Source organism: Argentina silus (assembly GCF_951799395.1).
Source record: "Argentina silus genome assembly, chromosome: X".
NCBI lineage: Eukaryota > Metazoa > Chordata > Actinopteri > Argentiniformes > Argentinidae > Argentina > Argentina silus.
Window position 1 is genome coordinate 23,233,740 of NC_139653.1, and position 24,221 is coordinate 23,257,960.

Here is a 24,221-nt window from a genome sequence, read left to right on the forward strand (position 1 = left end):
GTGCTTCTGCCATTTCAGTAGGTGAGCTGGGAACGGCGAGAGAGAGAGAGAGAGAGAAAGACGTAACGACCAAACGACCAAACGACCAAACGAACAAACGAACGGACCTTTTGACGAGGCTGGAAAGCCGACTAAGGATTTTGACGAGAGACTTGATGAATAAACGGGAGCAATCCCTAAATCCTATACTGCGTCTGCCTCTGTGTACTAACGGACCTTGTTACATTGGCGCCCAACGTGGAGCACAGAGTGAAGGCAGATGGAGACATTAGCAGCAGCAGTCTCGAGGATTGCATTGATCCTCGAGCAACAAACCATCCTACAACAGACCCAGCAGGCTGCGCTGGGAGAGCTGACGGCGGACCGTGCCCTCCTTCAGGACCTCACCAGGGTCATCGGGCCGGCGCCGGGGACCGGGTCGGCACCAGGTCTCCCCAAGGTCCAGCTACAGAAGATGGGGGACCTGGATGACCCGGAGGCGTTCCTCGCGGTGTTCGAGGGGACGGCAAGGATCTCGGGGTGGCCGGACCGAGAGTGGGCCTACCATCTACTGTCCCTCCTGTCAGGGGAGGCGCAGCTCGCGGCCCACAGTTTGCCGGCGGCCGCCCAACGGGATTACACGTCCCTGGCCCGGGCAATTCGGGACCGCCTGGGCCTTACACCGGAGGAACACCGGCGCCGGTTTCGGGCCCTGGCAATGGAGGAGGGGTGCCGGCCCTTCGCCTACGCCCAGCGGCTGCAGGACAGCGCGTGGCGGTGGCTGGACCCAGAGAACAACTCGGCGGTGGAGGTCGGGTACCGGGTGGTCATGGAACAGTTCCTCGCGGGGCTCCCGGCCCGAACCGCCGCCTGGGTCCAGTACCACCGCCCCCAGAACCTCAAGACCGCCGTGGGGTTGGCGGAGGACCATCTCTCCCTCCCACCGCGGGGGCCACAACGACCAACCCCCAGGAGGCCCGACGCCCAGGAGGACCCGAGGGACCGGAAGGAGAAAGGCCGGCGCCCGCCCCAAGGTCGAGATGGCAGGGGCGCACCCATCCAGAGCCGACCCCGGCCCCACAGATAGCACCTCGAGCGACAGGGGGGGTGTGTTGGCGGTGCGGACGGCCGGGCCATGTGCAGGCCGAGTGCCAGGCGATGGAGGTGGGACAGGTCGTCCGCATCGGCGACATACCGGGCCCTCCCCCCGGACCAGGAGCGGCGTATCGTGTTCCGGTAAGGATACAGCATGATACGCACCAGGCGTTCTTGGATTCGGGCTGCATGCAGTCCATGATCCAGGAGCGCCTGGTTCGGCCGGGGGCATTGTTGAAGGCATCGAGGGTGCGGGTGAGGTGTGTGCATGGGGACATTCACGGTGGTCGCTATCGAAATTCATTTTGAGGGAAAAAAACATAGTGTGCAGGCGGCGGTTAGCCCACGCCTCACGCATCCCCTGATTCTAGGTGTAGATTGGGAGGGGTTTCCTCAAGCGGTAAAGAGGGCTACCGGGATGCGTGCACGACAGCTAGGGAGGTGTGAGGCGTGTAATGTGCTCTGTGCTGAGGCGGTGCCTCGCGACACTGCCGGGGGCCGGAGCCGGCGGGGGCGCCTCACCCCGAGATTTCCCCGCCGAACTATCCGCTGCTAGGCGACTTCCCCCTCGAGCAGTCTCGTGACGAGACCCTAAGATCAGCCTTTGACCAAGTGATAGCAATTGATGGTACTTTGATACGCGCCCACCCCTATTTTGCGATTATCAGCGACAGGTTATATAGAGTAAGTCGTGACTCACATAGTCAGGAGGAAGTAACCCAGTTGTTGGTTCCCCGCAGCCGCCGCGAAATGGTCTTCCAGGCGGCTCATTTCAACCCCATAGCGGGCCATTTAGGGTATGATAAAACACTGAACCGTATAATGGCTCGATTTTATTGGCCGGGGATTCGGGCAGAGGTGCGTAGGTGGTGTGCTTCTTGTCGTGAATGTCAGTTGGTAAATTCCCCGGCCATTCCACGGGCCCCCTTGCGGCCCTTACCACTGGTCGAGAACCCATTCGACCGCATTGCGATGGATATTATCGGGCCATTTGACCGGTGTACACAGGGATATCGATTTGTGTTGGTCTTGATAGATTACGCCACCCGATACCCCGAGGCAATACCGCTGCGCAATATCTCTGCCAGGAGTGTAGCGCAGGCATTGTTTCAAGTTATCTCCCGGGTGGGAATCCCGAAAGAGATTCTCACCGATCAGGGCACTAATTTTATGTCACGCACCCTCAAGGAACTGTATGGCTTGCTGAACATCAAGGCGATTCGAACCAGTGTTTACCACCCGGCCACTGATGGCCTTTGTGAGCGGTTCAATCGGACCTTGAAGTCAATGATCCGGAAGTTTGTACACGAGGATAGTCGGAATTGGCATAAATGGCTAGATCCCCTGTTGTTTGAGGTGCGGGAAGTCCCCCAAGCTTCCACCGGGTTTTCCCCGTTTGAATTACTCTACGGGCGTAAGCCCCGGGGTGTCCTAGACCTTCTTAAAGAAAATTGGGAGGAAGGGTCTAGCGACAGTAAAAGTGAGATCCAATACGTCCTGGACTTGCGCACAAAGCTCCACGCCCTAGGGGTTATCTCACGCGAGCATTTGCTGCAAGCCCAGGAGCGTCAGAAACGCCTGTACGACAGGGGAACTACCCTACGAGAGTTTACACCGGGAGACATGGTGCTCGTACTGTTACCCACCTCCAGCACGAAATTACTCGCGAAGTGGCAAGGGCCGTTTGTGGTCACACGTCGCATGGGGGACGTGGATTATGAGGTAGTACGCTCGGACCGGGGGGATAGCTTGCAGGTGTATCACGTCAATCTCCTCAAAAAATGGAACGACGTGGTCACTGTTGCTCTGGCTACAGTAATTCCAGAGGGAGAGGAGTTCGGTCCGGAAGTCCCAAAATCGAAAGTTAGCACTCCGGTCGATATTGATAACCATCTCTCTGCTAGCCAGGCCACGGACGTTGCAGATTTGCAGGCTAAGTTCGCCGACGTGTTCTCTCCCCTGCCCGGTCGGACTACGCTCATCGACCACCATATAGAAACGCAGCCGGGTTTAACGGTGCGCACGCGTCCCTATAGGTTGCCGGTGCACAAACGAGACATTGTGTGCAGGGAGTTGGAAGCCATGCTGGAGCTGGGTGTGGTCGAGGAGTCCCGCAGTGATTGGTGTAGCCCCATCGTGCTTGTCAACAAGCCAGATGGGGCTATACGGTTCTGTGTGGATTATAGACGGGTTAATGCGGGTTAATGCCAAGTTCGATGCTTATCCGATGCCCCGGGTCGACGAGCTCTTGGACCGACTTGGTACGGCCAAGTACTTCACGACATTGGATTGCACAAAGGGATACTGGCAGATTCCACTCTCGCCGGTGTCCCGGGAGAAAACGGCATTCTCCACTCCGCTCGGGCTCTTCCAGTTCACAGTGCTCCCTTTCGGGTTGTTCGGAGCCCCAGCCACGTTTCAGCGCCTCATGGACCGTATTCTGCGGCCGCACTCTGCCTATGCTGCGGCCTACCTAGATGACATTGTCATTCACAGTGACACCTGGGCGCAGCATGTGCGGAGTGTGGCTGCTGTTCTGCGGTCCCTGAGGCAGGCGGGGCTGACGGCCAACCCGAAAAAGTGCGTGATCGGGCGGAGGGAGATCCGGTATCTGGGGTACCACTTGGGTCGGGGAGAGGTGCGACCGCAGATTGAAAAGACTGCGGCCATCGCCGCCTCTCCTCGACCCAAGACGAAGAAGGAGGTGAGGGCCTTCCTGGGGCTGGCTGGCTATTACCGGCAGTTCGTGCCAGGGTTTTCAGAGCTGGCCAGTCCCTTGACGGACCTCACCCTTAAGGGAGCTCTTTGTGGAGAAACGGTCCTGTATGCGCCTGATTTTAACCTCCCTTTCTCCCTACAGACGGACGCGTCGGATAGAGGGCTGGGAGCAGTGCTGACCCAGCGCGTGGAGGGGGCCGACCGACCGGTGCTGTACCTGAGCCGCAAGCTGTCGGAGAGGGAGGGCCGGTACAGCACCGTGGAGAAGGAGTGCCTGGCCATCAAGTGGGCGGTCGGCACCCTCCGCTACTACCTGCTGGGTCACGCTTTCACCCTCTATTCCGACCATGCCCCCCTCCAGTGGCTCCACCGCATGAAGGATGTGAACGCGAGGATCACCCGGTGGTATCTCGCGTTGCAGCCCTTCAACTTTTCGGTCGTGCACAGACCGGGGGCGCAGATGGTCGTGGCAGACTTCCTCTCCCGCGCAGGGGGGGGGGAGTAGGTCGTCGGCCGTCGGGTCCCCGGCCTGTGTCGGGCGGTGGGGGTATGTGGGGGGACATGCAGCGTTCGGCCTGTAGAGGGAGCTACAGGACCGTGGCCGGGGTTGTGTCGGCGGGGCTTCGTTGCACACCTGTTGCAAATGAAGTCTCGTTGGCGAGTGCTTAAGATGTGTGTGCTTCTGCCATTTCAGTAGGTGAGCTGGGAACGGCGAGAGAGAGAGAGAGAAAGACGTAACAACGAACGAACGAACGGACCTTTTGACGAGGCTGGAAAGCCGACTAAGGATTTTGACGAGAGACTTGATGAATAAACGGGAGCAATCCCTAAATCCTATACTGCGTCTGCCTCTGTGTACTAACGGACCTTGTTACACTCTTCATTACTCCATTTTTGTGTATAAAACCTTACTGCATAAACTCCCGCCTTACCTAACCTCATTATTAAAATTCAAGGACATAAATGACCTAACTCGTTCTCAGAATAGGTTAACTCTTGAGGTTCCCCAAGTCTCCACCAAATTGGGTAAATCCGCTTTTAGTTGTGGTGCACCAAACTGCTAGAACAATCTACAGAAAAAAATGATGGATGTTCTGGTGCCTCTTGAGTGTTAAGTGAGGACCTCCTTGGTGAAAGATGTGATTGTTTCTCCTGATATTGTGGTGTTATATGATGTATTGATTTCTGTATGAACTGTGTTGTATTTTGTATGTGTTGTTTTGTTATTGTGTAAATATTGTGGACAGGGTGCACCTGCAAAAGAGGCTGTTTCCCCTGTACCAGTGGTTTGAAGAACTACCGGACCTCTAAAGACCTGTGAACTAAGTGTCAGGGATTGTCTGCACATTGGAAACTCCTCAGAGCATTTGTTAAAGTTATAGTTTGTTTGCTGGTAATGCAAGTAGGTCTAGTCTATTGTCAGTCCTATAATTGATTGTTTTACGTTGTCAGCCAACACCTCCACTGGACCCTGGTCAGCACTAGTTTACATTCTCAACACCCATACACCCCTACCCCCTCCCTTCATCGCTATTAGCCAGAGAGGGCAACAACCTCCTGAAGTTAATGACTCAATGTTAATGGGCAGTTAAGATTGAAAGAATAAAACAGATTTTTTTCCCCACTTCATGTTTTTGCATTAATTACCTCAGTAAGTTGTATAACATGCATTCAGGCACAAACGCAAAAACACGCACAAGCACACACACACAGCATCTGGTCTGATTAGTAACACTCTGCCCACATCGTCTCTATCCGGGCTGAGCTGGACAAGGTCCCTGTCTGTGTGACTCAAAGCCCCAGGCCACACTCATATTATGGCCTGTTCTGGTGCCAGTAAACACACACACAATTTGGTGCCAGTAAACCAGGAAGTGAGATTGTGCTTTCACTAGAACCAAACAAAGCAGGCCTTTGTCTGAGCAACGATGAGTAAAGCAGACGTGGATCACAGGCGCTATGATCGGTCTCAGATATGTGAGTGTGTTTGTGTTTGAGATGGGATCAGAACTCCCAGAGTCACAGAGAATTCGAACCACACAGGGAGGACCTTTTATGGGTACAAGACACCATATTCTAGAACAGAACACTGGAGCACTAAAAGAGGATGAATGTGGCACCAGTGTCTGATACAGCCGTAAAAATTATAGAATTACCGCAAAGACATTGAGTTCTAGAGATAATAGATTTGGCTCAAGTTGCTGTGTTTTGATAGAAAGCTTGGCTACACACACAGTGTTGATGTTCCCGTATCAGAGAAAAAAGTAGCAAGAGTATCCCTGACTAAAGTAAATGCTGATTCTCCATATTTTCTCAATGTATTTTCTGCCAAGTCATGCTGGTCTCTATGGCCTCTGTCAAGAGGTCTGTAATTTAATGGTGCAGGAGGTAGTGTGCCTCATTTGTTTCTGCAGTCCCACTCTGGCTGATCTCCCATCATTGCTACACTATAGCCTCTGCTTAGACATGTTGGCTGGTTCTGGTCACGTGAAAATGGCTGTGGGATAAATGCTGGACTGTGTGTGTGTGTGTGTGTGTGTGTGTGTGTGTGTGTGTGTGTGTGTGTGTGTGTGTGTGTGTGTAATAATTGCTCATCAGCCTCCAAGGGAAGAGGGATGAACTTCAAACAGGCATTATTATTCCATAGTCAACTCAGAGCAGATGGATCAGCTAGAGAAGCTGGCAGGGATAGAGGTGCTGGTGTGGGCACTGGAGCTTCGAGGACATACTTCAGATTCCTGTGGATCTGGCACTTCCTTGGGCAATTCCACTTCTACTACATGCCTGTGTGTGTGATCGAAGTTGTATCCATGGCTCATCAGGACTCAAGTCCAAGCATCTGTATGACTTAAATATTTGGATTGTTCGTACTCTCTATATAAAGTATTCAAATTAGTACAGCATGTGTGTCTGTGTGCCTTTTTATTTGTGATTGAGAGTGCGTGTGTGTGTGTGTGTGTGTGTGTGTGCGAGAGAGAGAGAGAGAGAAAGGAGAGAGTTTGAATCATAGGAAAAAAACACTCAGGTCAAATGGAAAGCAGACTTTAACTGGGGGTTGTTTTAGTTTTGTAAAGAACATGGCTCTTATTCCGTTGATAACAACCATATCCAATGGACTTTGCCTTGACAGCGACACACATATGTTATGTTATATACACAACTATATATTTTCACTAAGCCATCACTTCTCCAAGATTTTCTATAAGGGTAAATCCCGGAGGCAAGGGTAAAGTCCAGAAGTGCTTTTTCTCAAGATTGATGAGGGAATGCTCAGGACATTTTGGGGGATTATTTTCCATTTTGTGTGTGTGTGTGTGTGGGTGTGTGTGTGTGTGTGTGTGTGTGTGTGTGTTCGGTGTATGCGAGTCTTGGGTGTGTTGACAGAGTCTTAAACAAAGGGAAACAGAGCAGCATTCTGACAACATTCTGTGAAGGTTCCAACCAATAATTAATAATTTAACAATATTTATTAATAAAATAACAAATAATTCTACTTCTAATTCTAGGGTGCCAATGTTCCAGCTACCCCTGTAGTGAGTTTGCTCTGAAGAGGCTTCACAGTGAGTGATGTTTACCGGACGGCAACTCAGAGGCTTCCAGCTAAGATGGAGAGAATTCAACTATGTCAGAGAGAGAGAGAGAGAGAGAGAGAGAAAGAGAAAGGGAGAGAAGAGAGGGGGGAGACAGACACTACACACACACACACACACACACATGCACGCACGCACGCACACGCATGCAGGCATGCACACACACACACACACACCAACAACTAGAACTCCTGACTTCAAAGACATTCCAGTGGTTTACAGTCACATAAAGGAACATGATTAAGTCACGACCAGCTCCACTTCGGAGTATAAAATATACCTTAGAATTCTCTCTCTCTCCAACATCATTTAGAGTTGGGAAGGAATTTCTCTTTTCTTTTTAAATGGCTCCATGCATGTTTTTAATAGTTTTTTTTACGTCTATAAAAGCACAGTCAGCATTTTAATAACAAGACAAAAAATGCACAGCTTGTGAAAACTGTTAACATTAAAAATATGTACATAAGCAATTCTGTAGAATACATTAGGCAATTCTGTAAACTTTTCTTTATCTGCAAAGAATAACAGAGGGGTCAGGGAACAGCTGAGGAGTTACTGAGGGTCACTGCTTAAACACACTGAGGGCCGTCTAAGCAAAGTGAGGAGGCCTGCAAGTTTAGAGGCAAAGACTGCCTTTAAGACCTAAGGGACATACGGACGCACACATCCAAGTAATGTAATCTACAGTAAACAAAAACTCCACACACACAATCATTTAAAGAGGACTTTTATGCTCACCTTAGCTGCTGTGTGTCTCTGAGTAAATTAATGTCCTGCTACAATAAAACTCTTCCTCATTGGCTAAAGTTCCATAATACCCCGGTCCGATTTGGGCTGTGTGAGTATTGTAGCTTCAGTCCAAACGCTGGTGTGATGACCATTCAGTTTTACAGTCTTTAATGATTCTGTTTTCAGCTCAGTTACAGTAGTCAGTGTGAGACCAGCCTTAGCACAGACAACAGAGCCAGTATACTGTAGTAACACATCACTGCTTTGGCTAACCCTAACAATACAGTTGCTGTGTGTATGAGACCAAGCCTGCCATAAACATACATGTACAGGGGCCACAGGTCCATAAAATAACACTACCATATCAGAGACAGGAACAAAAAGCCACACGTTCTCTCAACTCAGCTCAATGAATCACAGATCTCTCCCACACTTACACTAAAGTATGCCAGCATAGACGCACAAGAGCATACCGACAGAGAGCACAACATACTCCACTCAAAAACCTGTAATTGGTTTGTTCAGATTGAAACAATCACTTTAGACTTCTCCTCACAGCTATTCATCTAATTGGGGGGGGGGGTCTGACATGGGGAAGGGGTTACAACACATGGCTCGGGAAAAGAAGAGGGTGATGACAGAACACTGACAGGATAGGAGAGAAAGAAAACATGGGGTGGCACATCATATGAATATACAGTTGTTAAATTGTCATACTGAATACCAACTCGCAGTGGGGATGGGAATCCATTGTTTTAATTTATTCAGTAGTGCACTTCTGTTTATAAAATGGCTTATAAAAAATGTTCTTAGTATTTAGCTGAATAGCTGACTTAGGTGTTTAAGTGCTGGGCTGGAACAAAAGCCTGCAAACTCTGCAAATGTCACAGACCAGGACTGGGGACCACTGCATAAAGATGTTTCAAATTAACCTAGATTCCCCAACTGCATCTTGTATTCAACACTCAGTATAAAGGTAAACACTCAGACATGGCTGGTCCAGGATTTCTGTATGGGTCAGTGGTGAGTGTTCACTGCACACAGTGAGGTTTGTAGAGTTGAATATGCTGTTGGGATATGCTTGTTATATGCTAGAGTCAGATCTGTTGGCTGATTGAGTCCCGTAAGAACCCACTTTATCATACTCAGTGTGTGTGTATACTGTACATTAATCATAGGTTATTCTTCAGGGACTGAGCCCGAAGTAAAGCAGTAACATAATATGATGATATTGTTCAACAATAATAATAAGGACAATACATCCAAAACTCCAAATGATATGGTAAAAACAAATCTGGGCTTTCTATACATAGACCAGGCTAAGGTGGGCCTACATACAGTAGCCAGCCCTAGTCCTGGAGAACAATAGAGAGTGCAGGATTAGGTTCATGATTATTCAAATAATCATGGTCTTCAATCTAGAGCAATAATAATCATTAAAATCAGTTTCTAAGTTGTAACAAAAGCCACTCCTGACTTAGTATGAGTCAGATCCTTTATGAATGTTCTAGTTTCATGAGTTTAGTTGTATCAAATGAAGATATAAAAGTCTGGTTTGTTTACAAGAGGTCTGATTTTCCAACTTTAACTGCCTCACATCTTCCTGCTTCCCGCTGCGGGTAAACAACTTCCTGCCTGGGGCTAGGCCTTCTGGGAAATATCTGGTATCTTCTTGTTAAAACCCATCACACAGCACAAACAGCACACATGTGTATACAGGAGACAGATTTACATATTCCTATCACCAGAAAGTTATTCCTCTCTCTCTCCCGCTCTCTCCCTCCAGACCAGTCCAGCACAGAACAGCTGCTTTAAACTACGCTCCCTTACGTAACCCCATCCACATGGGATCGATGGAAGGCAGGTCTAGATAGATGCCTATTTCCAGTAGTTACCTAGGCCTTAAAGCTACAACATATTCTTCCTCTGCTATGGACTCCAGGGCTGAGCCTATCACTGTTCTCTACTGTCAGTGGCTCATTTGTACTGTTGTTTCTCCTCTCTGTGGATCAGCCTCACTGTGGACAGGAGACCTGGACATCTGGGCCCCTCATGTCACTCCTTCATTTACCTACTGACATTTCTCTGTCTGCACCGTCATTTCATTTACCCAAGTCAGTCTCATTAAAGGTATGCACTTTTTAATGGTCTCTATGAAAGGCCCTAATTCTTTTACATTTTTACATTTATGGCATTTAGCAGACACCTTTATCCAAAGCGACTTACAACAAATATGTTTGTTTAAGTAAGTGAATCATCTATCCTTCAGTCTTCATAAGAAAAAGCAATTTTTTTTTTTTTTTTTTTTTATCAGGACAAAAACTTGTACAGGGGGGTAGTGGGGATGAATAGGTCTTTAGGAGGAACCGTTAAGATGTAGTCTGAACAGATTGGTCTTCAATCTACGGCAGAAGATTGGTAGTGACTCTGCAGTCATGACAGCAGTGGGAAGCTTGTTCCACCAGTGGGGCGCCAGGACTGTGAAAAGCTGTGACCGAGTAGTGTGGCTGCTGCATCTACGTAGAGGTGGCGGTGCCAGGCGGCCAGCCGAGGTGGAAGAGCAGAGTGATCGGGCAGAGGTTTGGGGGCTGACCATTGCTTGCAAGTAGGGAGGGGCTGTTCCCTTTGCCACCCGGTAGACGAGCACCAGGGTCTTGAATCTGATGCAAGCTGCTACCGGGAGCCAGTGAAGGGTGCGGAGGAGGGGAGTGACATGGGAGAATTTGGGGAGATTGAACACCAAACGGGCGGCAGCGTTCTGGATGAGCTGCAGAGGCCTGATGTTGGAGGCGGGGAGACCAGCCAAGAGTGCGTTGCAGTAGTCAAGGCAAGAGATCACAAGAGTTTGGACCAAAAGCTGTGCTGCTTCTCTGGTGAGGAATGGACATATCCTTCTGATGTTGTAGAGGAAGAATCTACAGGAGTGTCGCTGTGATGTTCGCCACACAGGATAAGTGGTTGTCAAGGATCACCCCAAGGTTCTTGGCTGATGGAGAAGTCTTGGATAGGGCAGGCTTTCCCTGGGAGGAAGAGCAGCTCAGTCTTGTTAAGGTTGTGCTTGAGGTGGTGGGCTGACACCCAAGCAGAAATGTCTGCAAGACATGCAGAGACACGTGTTGCCACCTGTGAGTCAGAAGGGGGGAAAGAGAGAAAGAGTTGAGTGTAATCTGCGTAGCTGTGGTAGGCGAAACCATGTGAGGAAATTAAACAGCCAAGAGATTTGGTATAGGGAGAACAGTAAGAGCCCTGGAGGACCCCAGTGGTGAGGGCTCATGGAGAGGACAGCGATCCTCTCCACCTCACCTGGTAAGAGCGATCGGCCAGGTAGGATTGCCCGCCTTATGAGTCGGAGGAGAGTGGGACAGGGTAAGGCCGAAGGAGGAGAGAAGATCAAGTACTCCAGACAAGTGAAGCCTCTCCGACTGGATGTTGAAGTCACCCAGTAGTGTGAGCGTTGTGCGATCCATGTCTCTGTGAGAGCAAGGAAATGGAAGGACATGAAGCAGGCACAGGCTGCTTTCCGTATCGCTGACTGGCAGTTCCTCCCACAACAGTTGCGAGTGGGTAGCGTCTATGTGTCCTCCGGAGGGATGAAATAACAGGAATGGGGAGGAAGCACATTGTGATATTTGCCAGCATAGAGATAAAGGGTTTGTGGGAAATACAAGAGACCAGACCATGTCTGCTAATCAGATACTATGTGTACTGCTGCTTTAAGGGGGTTATAGCTTTGTGACAGATTGATTTAATTGATTGATGAACCCCATAATTATGGCTAAGTTAGTGTATTGAATGGTCACAGACAGGAATTCTTTGACCCACCATATGCTGGGTATCTTCTCTGGTAATGCTGTGCCAGGCCTGTAATGCAGCCATCTTCAGTTGTTGTTTGTTTTGAGGTCTTTTTGCCTAAAATCTTATCATCAGGAAATGAGATTCATGTTAAATTGGTTTTAAATCTGAAGACTGACTTGGCCGACCGGAACTTTCCAATTTTTGGCCCTGAAAAACTCCTTAGTTGCTATGGCAGTATGTTTTGGGTTATTGTCTTACTGTATGATGAAACATGTCCAATCAATTTGGAGTGATTTGCTTGTACTCAAGCAGACAAGATGTTACTATACAATTCAGAATACATTCATCATCAATTAAGACAAATTAGCCAGTTCTTGTGGTAGCTATACATGCCCAAACCATGTTTCACAGATGAGGTGGTATGCTGTAAATTATGGTGAGCATTCTTCGGCCACCTAAGTCTTTTTTAGCCTACCAGCCCATTTGCGATTGCTGAGCTCACCAGTGCTTTTTTTCTTTATTTTTAATGACGTTACAAACTGTTGATTTGGGTAAGTCTAGGGTTGTGGCTATGTTTCTGATTGATATTCTGATATTCCAGCCTCATAATGGCTTCCTTGACTTTCATTGACGTCTCTTTGGTCCTCATGTTGACAGACACCAATAGCAGACTCCAAAGGCAAATGCAAAGCCTAGAATTAATACTAGGCATTGACAGCTCTCTTTTGCTTGCGCAAAGGATGTGACGGAACACACCTGACTAACCAGAAACACCTGTCAAGCCAATTTTCCAATACTTTTGGTGCCCTGAAATAGGGGGACTATGTATAAAAAAGTGTTGTCATTTCTAAATGGATAAACCAATATGTACACATACCATAAAATAAAAGCAGGGAATCTCTTTAACCTCATAGTACTTGTTTGATTTAAAATCCAAACTCCTGGAGTAAAGAGCCAAAAGAAGAAAACATACTTAATTAAATGACTTAAGCAGGGCACTGTATCACTGTATTAGGGGACAATTGAAAAACTGCCTTCCTATTAAAGACGGATGTGTGTGTATGTGTGTGTGTGTGTGTGTGTGTGTGTGTGTGTGTGTGTACCTGTAGCTTTCTCTGGATTGTTGCACATGAAGCAGAGCCAGCCACCCTCCTCCTCACTGAAGCCAAACAGGTCAAAGAAACGCACCTCCTCTAGATGGATCTGCAGACTATCCAAGTCCTACAGAGAGCGAGGGAGAGAGAAAGAGAGAGATGTGATTTGCTTTACAATAAGTCAATTGACATAATTATTTCAATCACTGACCATTGACGAAAAAATTTGTTTCATTGCCATTAAAGCCTATTGAATTGAATTGAGAGAGAGAGAGAGAGAGAGAGAGAGAGAGAGAGAGAGATCAAATCAAATCAAATCAAATATTATTTGTCACGTACATCTCATACAGCCGTAATTGACATGCTGGCCACCACACTCCTTTTATTACTGTCCTTACCCTTCCCTTTTAATTAAGTGACCTCGCCTGTGCCTTGTTATTCATCCAGCTTATAAACCTGGCTTCTGCTATACCTTTTGTTCAGTCTTGAACTATCATTCTATGGATTTACCTGTGTTTCCCTGAGAAATTATAGTAAAGCTTATGTTTGATTTTGGCAACTCTGAGTCCTGTCTCCTCTCTGTACTTGGGTCCACCTTAAACCACCTGTTACACCAAAACTGAACCAAACACGGACCCAGCAGAGATACACAAAGTATGAGCTGCTCTGACTATCCAAGGAGCCACGGTCGGTAGTCATGAACAACTACTCCAACAAGTCATGGACAACGTGCAAGCTCTCACCGTGGCCATCCAGCAGAGTTAGGGTCAGGCGGCGTCTGCTACCAACCCACCACTACCTGTGCATCTCGATCCCATTTCCCAGTGAAGCAGAGACTTAGGACTACCTGCCATGGAACACTATGATGGTAATCCGGGTGAATGTCGGGGATTCATGACACAGTGCTTGCTAGCATTTGCACTGTAAGCTACCATGTTCCCCACTTATCGGACAAAAATTGCTTACATAATTTCAATACAACCAGTATGGCTTTCAGCCATTCTTACCGGCAAGGCCCTCTCCTGGGTCAGACATCCTTATGCTCCAGCTACCACCTATTCACAGAGGAGATGAGGAGGGTATTCAATCACTCCTTCAGCTCCGCCAAGGCTCACAGAGTGTGGCGGACATGTGTGTGTCATCGAGTTTCGCACCCTTACGGCCGACAATAGGTGGAACCCCGAGGCCCTTATCACCGCTTTTCACCGTAGTTTCATGAATGAGATCAACGATTACCTGGCTTCCCAAGAGAAAGTAAATTACTTTAATTCTTTTGTTGATGTGTCAATTTATTAATCGTATCTAGAGTACGGTCTAAAACTTCCTCGCCTCCCGAACTCCAAACATCTCTCACTACGTCATCACCCGAGTACAGATGAGTCTCCCCGAGTCCTCCTTAGTCTGTGGCCGAGGAACCGATGCAGTTGGGGAGAACCTGGCTCAACGTCATCGGAGGATGAGAGAAAGACACTACCTCTACTGTGGAGCACCAGGCCATTTCTGCTCTACCTGTCCTGAGCTCTCGGGAAAAGGGAAGACTCGCTCGGGGGTGGGAGACCTGTGACGAGTCCAATCATCTCTTCCGAGTCCTCTAGATCTGGTATACTGTTGGCAGCATCCCTCTCCTGAGAGGAGCATCTTCATCCTTTCGAGGTATTCATTGACTCTGGGGCGGCTGGCAACTTTATGGACATTGGTTTGGCCAAACTACTCAAGAATCCTCTGGCTAGTCTTGATCATCCTGTCACTGTAACTGCTCTTGACACTAGACCTCTCCGGAGAGGTTCGCCACCATCCCCCTCCGTCTATGTGTGGGAGGCCAGCACCAAGAGACCATCCAAGAGACCATCCAGGTCACAACCCCCACATTGACTGGTCCCTCGGTGCTGTTATAGGATCCCACCTGTCATGCCACCTGCCTCTTCCCTTCCTTCTCAGCTCCTCCAGGCTCCACACCCTCCCAAGTTGTCCTGAGTTCCCCATGAATATCGCTGACCTTAACAAGGTTTTCAATAAGAAGAGGGGAAGAAGGATGGAGGTCTTTGCCCGTGATTCGACTACCGGGGCCTCAACAAAGTGACCATTAATAACCGCTACCGCCTCCCGCTTATGTCCAGTGCCTTCGAGCTCCTATAGGGGGCAACAGTCTTCACCAAATTAGACATCCGCAATTCCTACAACTTGGTCCATGTCCGTGAGGGAGTGGAAAATAGCTTTCAACACAGTCACTGGTCACTACGGTACCTGATCATGCTTTTTGGATTGGCTAATGTCCCAGTGGTTTTTCAAGCCCTCACTGACATGCTCAATCGATTTGTCTTTGTCTACCTGGACGATATCCTCATCTTCTCCAAGATGCTCCACAAACACGTGCAACATGTTAGGCAAGTCCTGCAACGCCTCCTGGATATCCACCTCATTGTCAAGGTTCATCATCTCCAGGGGCAACATCCAAATGGATCCCGGCAAGACCCAAGCTGTCAGTGACTGGCCCACACCCTCCTAGATTAAACAGCTGCAGCGTTTTCCTAGGCTTTGCTAACTTCTACCGATGATTAATCTGGAACTTCTGTTCGGTTGCTACACCTCTCACTGCGCTCACCAAGGGCACATCCACCCAGTTCAGTTGGTCCCCCCGAAGTGAAGAGGGCCTTCAACGATCTCAAGCAGTGCTTCATGGCTCCAGTCCTGGTTATCCCGGATCCTGCACTTCTCTTTGTCGTCAAGGTAGACGTGTCTGACGTAGGAGTTGGAGGTATCCTGTCCCAGCGCTCCAGTGACAACAAGCTGCATCACTGTGCTTTTTTCTCCCACCGTTTGACGCCTGCAGAACGAAATTATGACATCGGAAACAAGGAACTGTTGGTTGTTAAACTGGCTCTAGAGGAGTGGGAGCACTGGTTGGAGGGCTCTCAACACCCTTTCATCGTGTGGACGGATCACAAGAATCTGGCATACATCTAGGATTCCAAACGTGTCAACTCCTGTCAAGCTCGGTGAGCCGTCTTCTTCAACCGCTTCGACTTCATCCTCTTCTATCGTCCAGGGTCTAAAAATCAGAAGCCTGATGCCCTATCCAGGAATTTTGATGGTCCAGGACTGGAGGAGTCTCCCGACCCCATTCTCTCGAGTTCCCGGATTGTGGCGCCAGTTCACTGGGGAATTGAGACAGTCGTTACCAGAGCTCAACAGAGGGAGGAGGATCCAGGCAGTTCCAGTTCATGCCTAAGTCTTGCAGTTGACTGGCCACCCAGGTACGTCTAGGACTCTGGAGTTCGTCCGAAGACGGTTTTGGTGGCCCACCATGGAGGGATGTGCGCTCCTTCGTTGCTGCCTACCGCATCTGCGCACAGAATAAGAACCCCCGGTCACACCCTCAGGGTCTACTCCATCCTCTTCCCATTCCTAACCATCCCTGGTCTCACATATCCATGGACTTCATCACTAGCCTCCCACCACAAGGTAACACAGCCATACTGGTTATTGTTGATCGCTTGTTGATCGCTCATGGTCCAGCATGTCTTCCTGGTGTTTGGTCTTCCGCTGGACATCGTCTCCAACCAGAGTCCACAGTTCTCCGCCCGGTTCTGGAGGGCCTTCTGCACCCTCAACGGGGCAACAGTCAGTCTCTCTTCTGGATACCACTCACTGTCCAATGGCCAGACGGAAAGTGTTAACCAAGATCTGGAGACGACCCCTGAGATGTCTCGTTTCCTCCAACCCTGCAGCCTGGAGCAGTCACCACGTCTGGGCTGTGTATGTGCAAAACCTAACCTACTCCTCCACAGGCATGTCTCCTTTCCAGTGTCTGCTTGGGTACCAGCCTCCACTGTTCCAGGAGCAGGAGCCCGAGGTGGAGATACCAGCCGCGGAGAGGTTTGTCACGCGCTGCCATAGGACCTGGAGGAAAGCCCGGTCGGCCCTGCTGAAGGCCTCCCGATGGCAGCAGATCCAGGCCAACAGATGGCACAGGCCTGCGCCACCACTCTGTCTGGGGAAGAGGGTCTGGCTGTCCACCCAGGATCTTCCCCTGCGGGTGGAGTCCCGCAAGCTCTCCCCCCGCTTCATCGGTCCCTTCAAGATGCTGAGGAATGTCAACCCGGTGGCCTACCATCTCCAGCTGCCCCGGAATGTGCAAATTAACCCCACCTTCCATGTCTCCCGGCTCCAGATGGCAGCCGTCAGCTCCTGGGTACCTGCCACGAGGCCACCACCCCGCGCATCATTGGGGGTCAGCCTGCCTACACGGTCCACCGCCTTCTGGACTCCTGTCGGGTCCATTGAGTCTACAGTACCTGGTGGATTGGGAAGGTTGTAGGCCCAGGGAATGGTCCTGGATTCCGGCCTGGACGTCCTGGATCCAGCCCTTGTCCAGGAGTTTTGTCACCTACACCCTGGGTGCTCCGGGTGAATGTCAGGTGCCGTTCCTTGAAGGGGAGATCCTGTGAGGAATCCTCCTCACTCTTGCTGCTTCCCCCGCTGACCACCAGTGCCCACCTTTTATTCTTTTCCTTATCCATCCCTTTTAGTTAATTGACCTCACCTGTGCCTTGTTATTCATCCAGCTTATAAACCTGGCTTTTGCTATTCCTGTTGTCTTGAACTATCGTTCAATGGATGTACCTGTGTTTCCCTGCAAAATTATAGTAAAGCTTACGTTTGATTTTGGCAACTCTGAGTCCTGTCTCTTCTCTGAACTTGGGTCCACCTTAAACCACCTGTCACAAGTAGTAGTAGCAGCAGCAGCGGCAGTAGTAGTAGTTGCAGCAGTAGTAGCAGTAGTAACAGCAGTACTGTAGCAGTAGCAGCGGTAGTAGCACTAGCAGTAGTAGTAGTAGTAGCAGCAGCAGCAGCAGCAGCAGCAGTAGCAGCAACAGTAGTAGAAGTAGTAGTAGTAGTGGTAGTGGTAGTAGTAGTAGCGAAAGAGCATGACGTTAATGGAAACCCTCTATCTGTCTATTCAGGTGGATATTGCTAGAGACTGCTGAAAACATAAGCATGTATCTCCCTAGCCCAAACACCAGGGAACACAGATGACTGACAAGTCTGTGTGTGTGTGTGTGTTTGTGTGTGTGTGCGCGTGCATGCATGCAGTGGAAACAGACCCTCATGACAGACTCCAGGAGACCCCTGTCCCATGGTTAGGGTTATACTTCACTTTACACTTCAAATGAAACCCTCCATTTCAAAACCTACTTTAGCAATCAACATTAAAGTTATAGATTACTCAGTTCTTGAGACATTTCGTCTTGGGCTTGTTTGTAAAACAATATATAAATTTAAGAGGTTTATGACTATGATCTATTTTGATCATCATAGTAGGGCCAATCACTCCTTTATGTCCAGTCACACTTCACCCCCATTCATCTCCATACCTGCATCATCCCTCCACTCTTCCACCACCCACTGTATCTTATGAACAGATATTTCTAGCTGGAACCCATGCTTTAGCCATAATAAAGGAGAAACTAACCCTGACCCATTATTTGGGAAAAACATCACAAACTCCCTCTACCGAACTGAAGTCTGAGCTGTGATATGATTGCTCTTGACATGAAAAAGCAAGAAACTACACATGAATCTCCACTCCATACATAAAAAAATATCTGTGTTACTAGCACTCAAAGAGACAGGAGGTAAGACCTTGGCCACGGTAGATATAACTACCATCTGTGAGAAAGGGAAACTTGTCTAAATTGTACTGTAGAACTCAACACATATATTACATATATGTGCACTCTGTGGGGTCTAATTTGTTTCGGCTTAAGAGTGCTGCACAACACTAAAATCATGTCCAAAGACCATTTTGCTAATTCAGTGTCACTGCAAAGTGTGTATGCCCCAACCAACACAAACTTAGGACCAATATAGGCGGGGCAGTAAATGGTGTGTCTGTGGACTTGTAAAGGGGACTTGGCAAATTCAAATACCTATGACATTCCATGTTCAATAATACCAATAGATGAAAATAGACACTTAGATTGTTAGATCATAATGGGTAGAAGTTACCTCATACTACCAGTACATCCTCTTTAAATATGTGGACGTGTAGTGTATATTCTCGCATTGCTAAATTCTGTAAGCTATATTCCCGAAAACATTGAATGACCGAAGTTGTATACATTGTTCACCATACATTGATCGGCTCTCTGTGCCAGTTACTAATTAAATCATGGAACCGTGCATGATAGGGTAAAAAATCAAATAGGACAATATCTTAAACATTGTATACTGCACATTATAGGAAAATACACTACCTACTTCATAGAAAATACATTTGGAGAGCCTTTACGCACACACTAAAAAGATGGTGGTGAAACTAAAGAAATTACCAATTTAGCGGCCATGCCAACTAAAAGTTAGTGTTGCGCACTAAACTTTGCGGAAGCAAATTGGAGCCCATTGTGTGTGTGTGTGACCTCTCTGACTAAATTAGCTCATTCATGCTCCAGGAAAGCACATCATACACACACTCACATCACGCACACACAGTACTCCAGTATTGTTTCCCAAACACACACCAAAGAGAGGCCTGCTGAGTCATCTAATACACAGTAACAGATTTGGACATCTGAGACACACTCACCACCACCAATAATCCCCATACACCAAAAGAAAAGGCAGAGAGAGAAACAGAGAAGGAAGGACACATTGTTTCCACCCTAGGAGGCTGGTTCATAACAAGATTAACAAACATCATCAAAAATGTACCATCCCCACTAATGCCAAACCCCCAAACCCCCAAGCCTTGCCAGGAGTGCCATTGGGCAAAGTCCATAGCACTGACAGGAACAACACACTGGAACCACAAGTCAAAACTGGTAATGATTTGGGCATGGAATGATCCAGAACAATGCTCAATTTGACTTGCAAAGCAACACAGATGCATAATATACACACAGAAACAGACACACAACTAGACACACATCTTTGCCCAATAACTAGCAGGAAGTTGGGTTATGTGGAGACAAAGTTAGAGAAACAATGGCTAGATTATGTGGATCCACACAATCTATCTGCTTATTCATCTACAAACCTCTCTCCCTCTATCTGTCATTGCCAGAACAACATGATTCTAATGGGATCAAGATGCAGAGGAGTGCAAATATTTCACCAAGACCTCCTGCAACTGTCCCTCTGTAAACTCACGCAGAGGTGGAGAGGGGGTACTTGGGGGAGAAGAGGAGGGTATGAAGGTGGAGGCGGGTTTAAGAGCACTCTTTTTACAGCCTTTATATAAATTCACACCACAGGAAGGACCAAACCTCCAACCCAGGTGGAAATCATTGTGGCCTTTCTTGTTTGAATTCTCTCTCTATATCTCCCTCTCTCTCCCTTTCTCTCTCTTTCTTTCTCTCTCCCTCACTGTCTCTCTAAATTGCTGTCTTTTCTCTTTCCTTCTCTTGTTTGTGGTTCGGAGTGATGCCCTCTCCCATAGTTGGTTGGATTCCACAGAAAACACAAGCGGACAAGAATTCCATGGATCACTCTGATGCCTTGCTTCATCACACACACACACACACACACACACACACACACACACACACACACACACACACACACACACACACACAGACACACAGACACACACACACACACACACACACACACACACACACACACACACACACACACACACACAGCTCAGTCTCTTGCTGGGTCTTGCTTCATTGCCATGGAAAAGTATTGCTCCTTGTGACGGTCGTAAGAGTAATTTAGGAGAGGAGCTAAACTGGGCACCAGACCCTAACTGAGCCACATATGCACACACACGCGCGCACACACGCACACACGCACACACACACACACACACACACACACACAAATACACACAGGAAGAGTTTGTAACTGAGCCAGGCAGTGTGATAATAAACTGGTAGCTCTCCATCTTAAACACATCACAGGGGTCCTGAGATTTAAAACAAGCAACTAAATAGAGACAACTGCTCTCGTATGTCAACCCCTTACCTCCTCAAAGTCTTTTAGTACCTCATCCCTCTCTCATTCCTCCTCTCTTACCCTCTCTCCCTCTGCAATGCATCGCTTCACCCTTCCTTTTCCCTCGGCATCCCCCCCCCCCCCCCCACCCCCCACCCCACACACACACACACACCCTAGCTTTCCTTTGCCTCTCCGGTCTATGTTCCATATAAGCTTCTTCACAGGGCTTCTGCTGCAGGTTTCACATTCTCTCTGAGCTCTGGCACCCCCTGTTCCCATAAAGCTCTCTTTCACTTCCAATTTGCAGGAAGATGATTAGCTGCTCTTCCTCTCCTCTCATTAGCTTTTTCCCCCTCCTTCCTCCCTCGTTCCGCCCCATGTGTTTCTGGTTGGAGACGGCCAGAGTGGATGGAGTGAATGGCTCTGATTGGAGATGCAGGCTGGACAGACAGACGGACAGACAGAGAGAGGAAATGCACTGAGGGAGGGAGAGGTTCTGTCAAACAACTCCTCTGGTTCTCTCTCACCTCACCTTACCCGCTTCCATTTGTAATACTCACATACACGCACTATCCAATAACATAGCCATGTTACTATACCAGACGATGTGTATGGGTTGATGAGTTGTTTAAATGGTGTGGTGGGTCAGAGTGGTCAGATTTGGTCCAGATGTGGACCGAGAACACTTGAGTCCGTGAGTCTTCACTAGCAGGCAGAAGGGTAAATCACGACCAACCGGGCCACAGAGTCATCAGAGATGTTTACGAGTGTGTCCAAAGGGCTCAGTGTCATGCTGTGTGTGTGTTTCTAAAGTCTAAGACTTATATACATATAACACATTGTGTGCCGGTGTGTGTGTGTGTGTGTGTGTGTGTGTGTGTGTGTGTGTGTGTGTGTGTGTGACAGAGAGAGTGGGTTTCTATGGAAAACACATGTGCAACATATACAAACTCCATATGGACGCCATAGTTGGGCTGTCTCTGTAAAGTCAAAACACTCATTTGGGAGAAACATTGATCCCTCCCTCATTTTAAAAGCCACAGGGACAAGGACAGCTGTATTTTCTTTTTATATCAAATTATTTCTAACCACTTAGCTTGTCAAGGAGTTGAGAGGAATGAATGAAGAATGACATTCACACACACACACACACACACACACACACACACACACACACACACACATACACACACACACACACACACACACACACACACACACACACTCACACACACACACACACACACACACACACACACACACACACACACACACACACACGTCTGGTAATGATAGAGTGTATGAGAGCGATTGTACTGCTTACAGAATTGCCTATTTAAATATGTGTAGAGGTAAACAGAGAGTGATATCATGTGTCAAAACACGTGACAGGGCTTACTGAACTTTGATCTCTGAAGGGGATACTAAATTTCAGGCTTTGTAATTCTATGAGGTCATTCATTCTGTTAAATGAATAGGCCACAGGACACAAACACACACAGACACATATGAGAAGGCACGTGCACATGCACAAATGGATAAACACTCTCACACACACTAACGCAAACAAGTTAAGTACATGGCCATGGAGAAACTGTGAGCTCAGTTTAGCTAGGTCACGCACGCACGCACACATATAGTACCTTTCTATGTGGGGTGGGGTGTTGGGTCATGGCCATAGAGAAGCTGTGAGCCCCCTTTAGCTGTGTTTTCTCCCAGAGAGACCCCAACTGCTGTACACTCTCATCCTGAGAGGACAGGGGGGGGTTGGACTTACTCTGGAGAGAGAGAGAGGGAGGTGCGAGATCGGTCAGAGAACGATGAGAGAGATATTCAGCTGTGCGTTTCAGGTTCCTGTGTTATAGAGTGCTTACTGACCTGTAGGTGTAGCAGCATGATATGGATCCAGAGGTGTGGCTGTCTGCTGGTTAGGGTGAAACAGGACTTGGCATACAGACAGTAGTGCCCCTTCAGCGGGCACGAGAAGGACAACTTGGCCACACAGCCACGGCTCGAGTCTGAATCAAACACAGAGAAACATAAACATATGAACATATACAGTATATTTGTCTGTGACATAAACATAATTACAGACAATCCCGTATACTGTATACTTACTAATATCATAAAGATATGTTGACCCACAATTCAGTTGAATAAATATACGCCTATTCTTCTCTTTCTCTCCCTATTCCTCTCTCTCTCTCTCTCAGAGTGCATGGTTTAGGGCTGTAGCAGTGTTACCTTTGACACACATTACATTACATTTCTCCAACAGTACTGCCAAAGCTCCAGGATAAACTGGACCCAAAAGCCTTATAAAACCACAAGAACCTCAGCAAGAGTGTATTTCTGTGTATGTATGACTGTGCTGTGTTATGTATCTGGGCGTACCGTACGTGTCTGACTGCACTGTATGTGTGTGTGTGTGTGTGTGTGTGTGTGTGTGTGTGTGTGTGTTTTTGCATTTAAGTACATTCTATGGGTGTATGAGTGCTGAGTGTGTGTGTGTGTGTGTGTGTGTGTGTGTATGTGCGTGTATTATTGTGTGTGTGTGTGTGTGTGTGTGTATGTGTGTGTATTATTGTGTGTGCGCGTGTGTGTGTGTGTGTGTGTGTGTGTGTGTGTGTGTGTGTGAAGTGGGAGTTTCCTGTTTTTGCTGCCCTCCTCATTAACACTTCTGCAGGTCTCTTTCCGACACACAAACACACTCTCTCTCCAGGGGTAGAGATATGTCATGCGTTCGTGAGCCCTGACTCGTGTTGTCACATGGATAGAGGGTTACATGCTCACATGTAGGTCACCAAACAGTGCCAGGCACCATGACATCACACAGCTGAGACAGCCACTTCTCTCTCAGTCTAGCTCCTGATGTCATATCCTAATCACGTCAGGGTTGACTTTTAGTGACTTTAATCGTGTGTGTGTGTGCGAGTGTGTGTGTGTGTGTATGTGTAAATGAAAAAAAGACCTGTATATTGGAGATTCTTGGGGTGAATGTGTGTCCATGTGTGTGTATGTGTGTAATGTACAGTGTGTGTGTATAACTGTTCATTGTCCCTGTAGTATAGACTATAACATTGTCACCAAGGCCAAAGGAGGGGCTTTCATAACTTTCTCTCTGGTCAAAGTGTATGTGTGTGTATGTGTGTGTGTGTGTTTGTGTATGTGTGTGCGCGTGCGTGTGTGCGTTTGCTCCAGTGTACAGTGTGATTGAGGCCAGAGGAGGGACTGTCATAACTCCCCGTCCTGTCACTCAAGCTATCACCACCTCTCCACT

The 24,221-nt window shown here is 48.2% G+C and overlaps 1 protein-coding gene across 1 annotated transcript in view; it reads right to left on the reverse strand.

Moving 5' to 3' along the window:
• Window positions 1–24,221, reverse strand: part of veph1 (ventricular zone expressed PH domain-containing 1) — a gene marked incomplete at its 5' end in the record, with an annotated part of 89,157 nt that overhangs the window by 14,314 nt on the left and 50,622 nt on the right. The window contains 3 exons of the mRNA XM_083695663.1: window positions 13,010–13,127; window positions 22,585–22,719; window positions 22,820–22,959. Coding sequence (XP_083551789.1) covers window positions 13,010–13,127; window positions 22,585–22,719; window positions 22,820–22,959 — 393 coding nt within the window. The remainder of the gene's footprint in view (window positions 1–13,009; window positions 13,128–22,584; window positions 22,720–22,819; window positions 22,960–24,221) is intronic.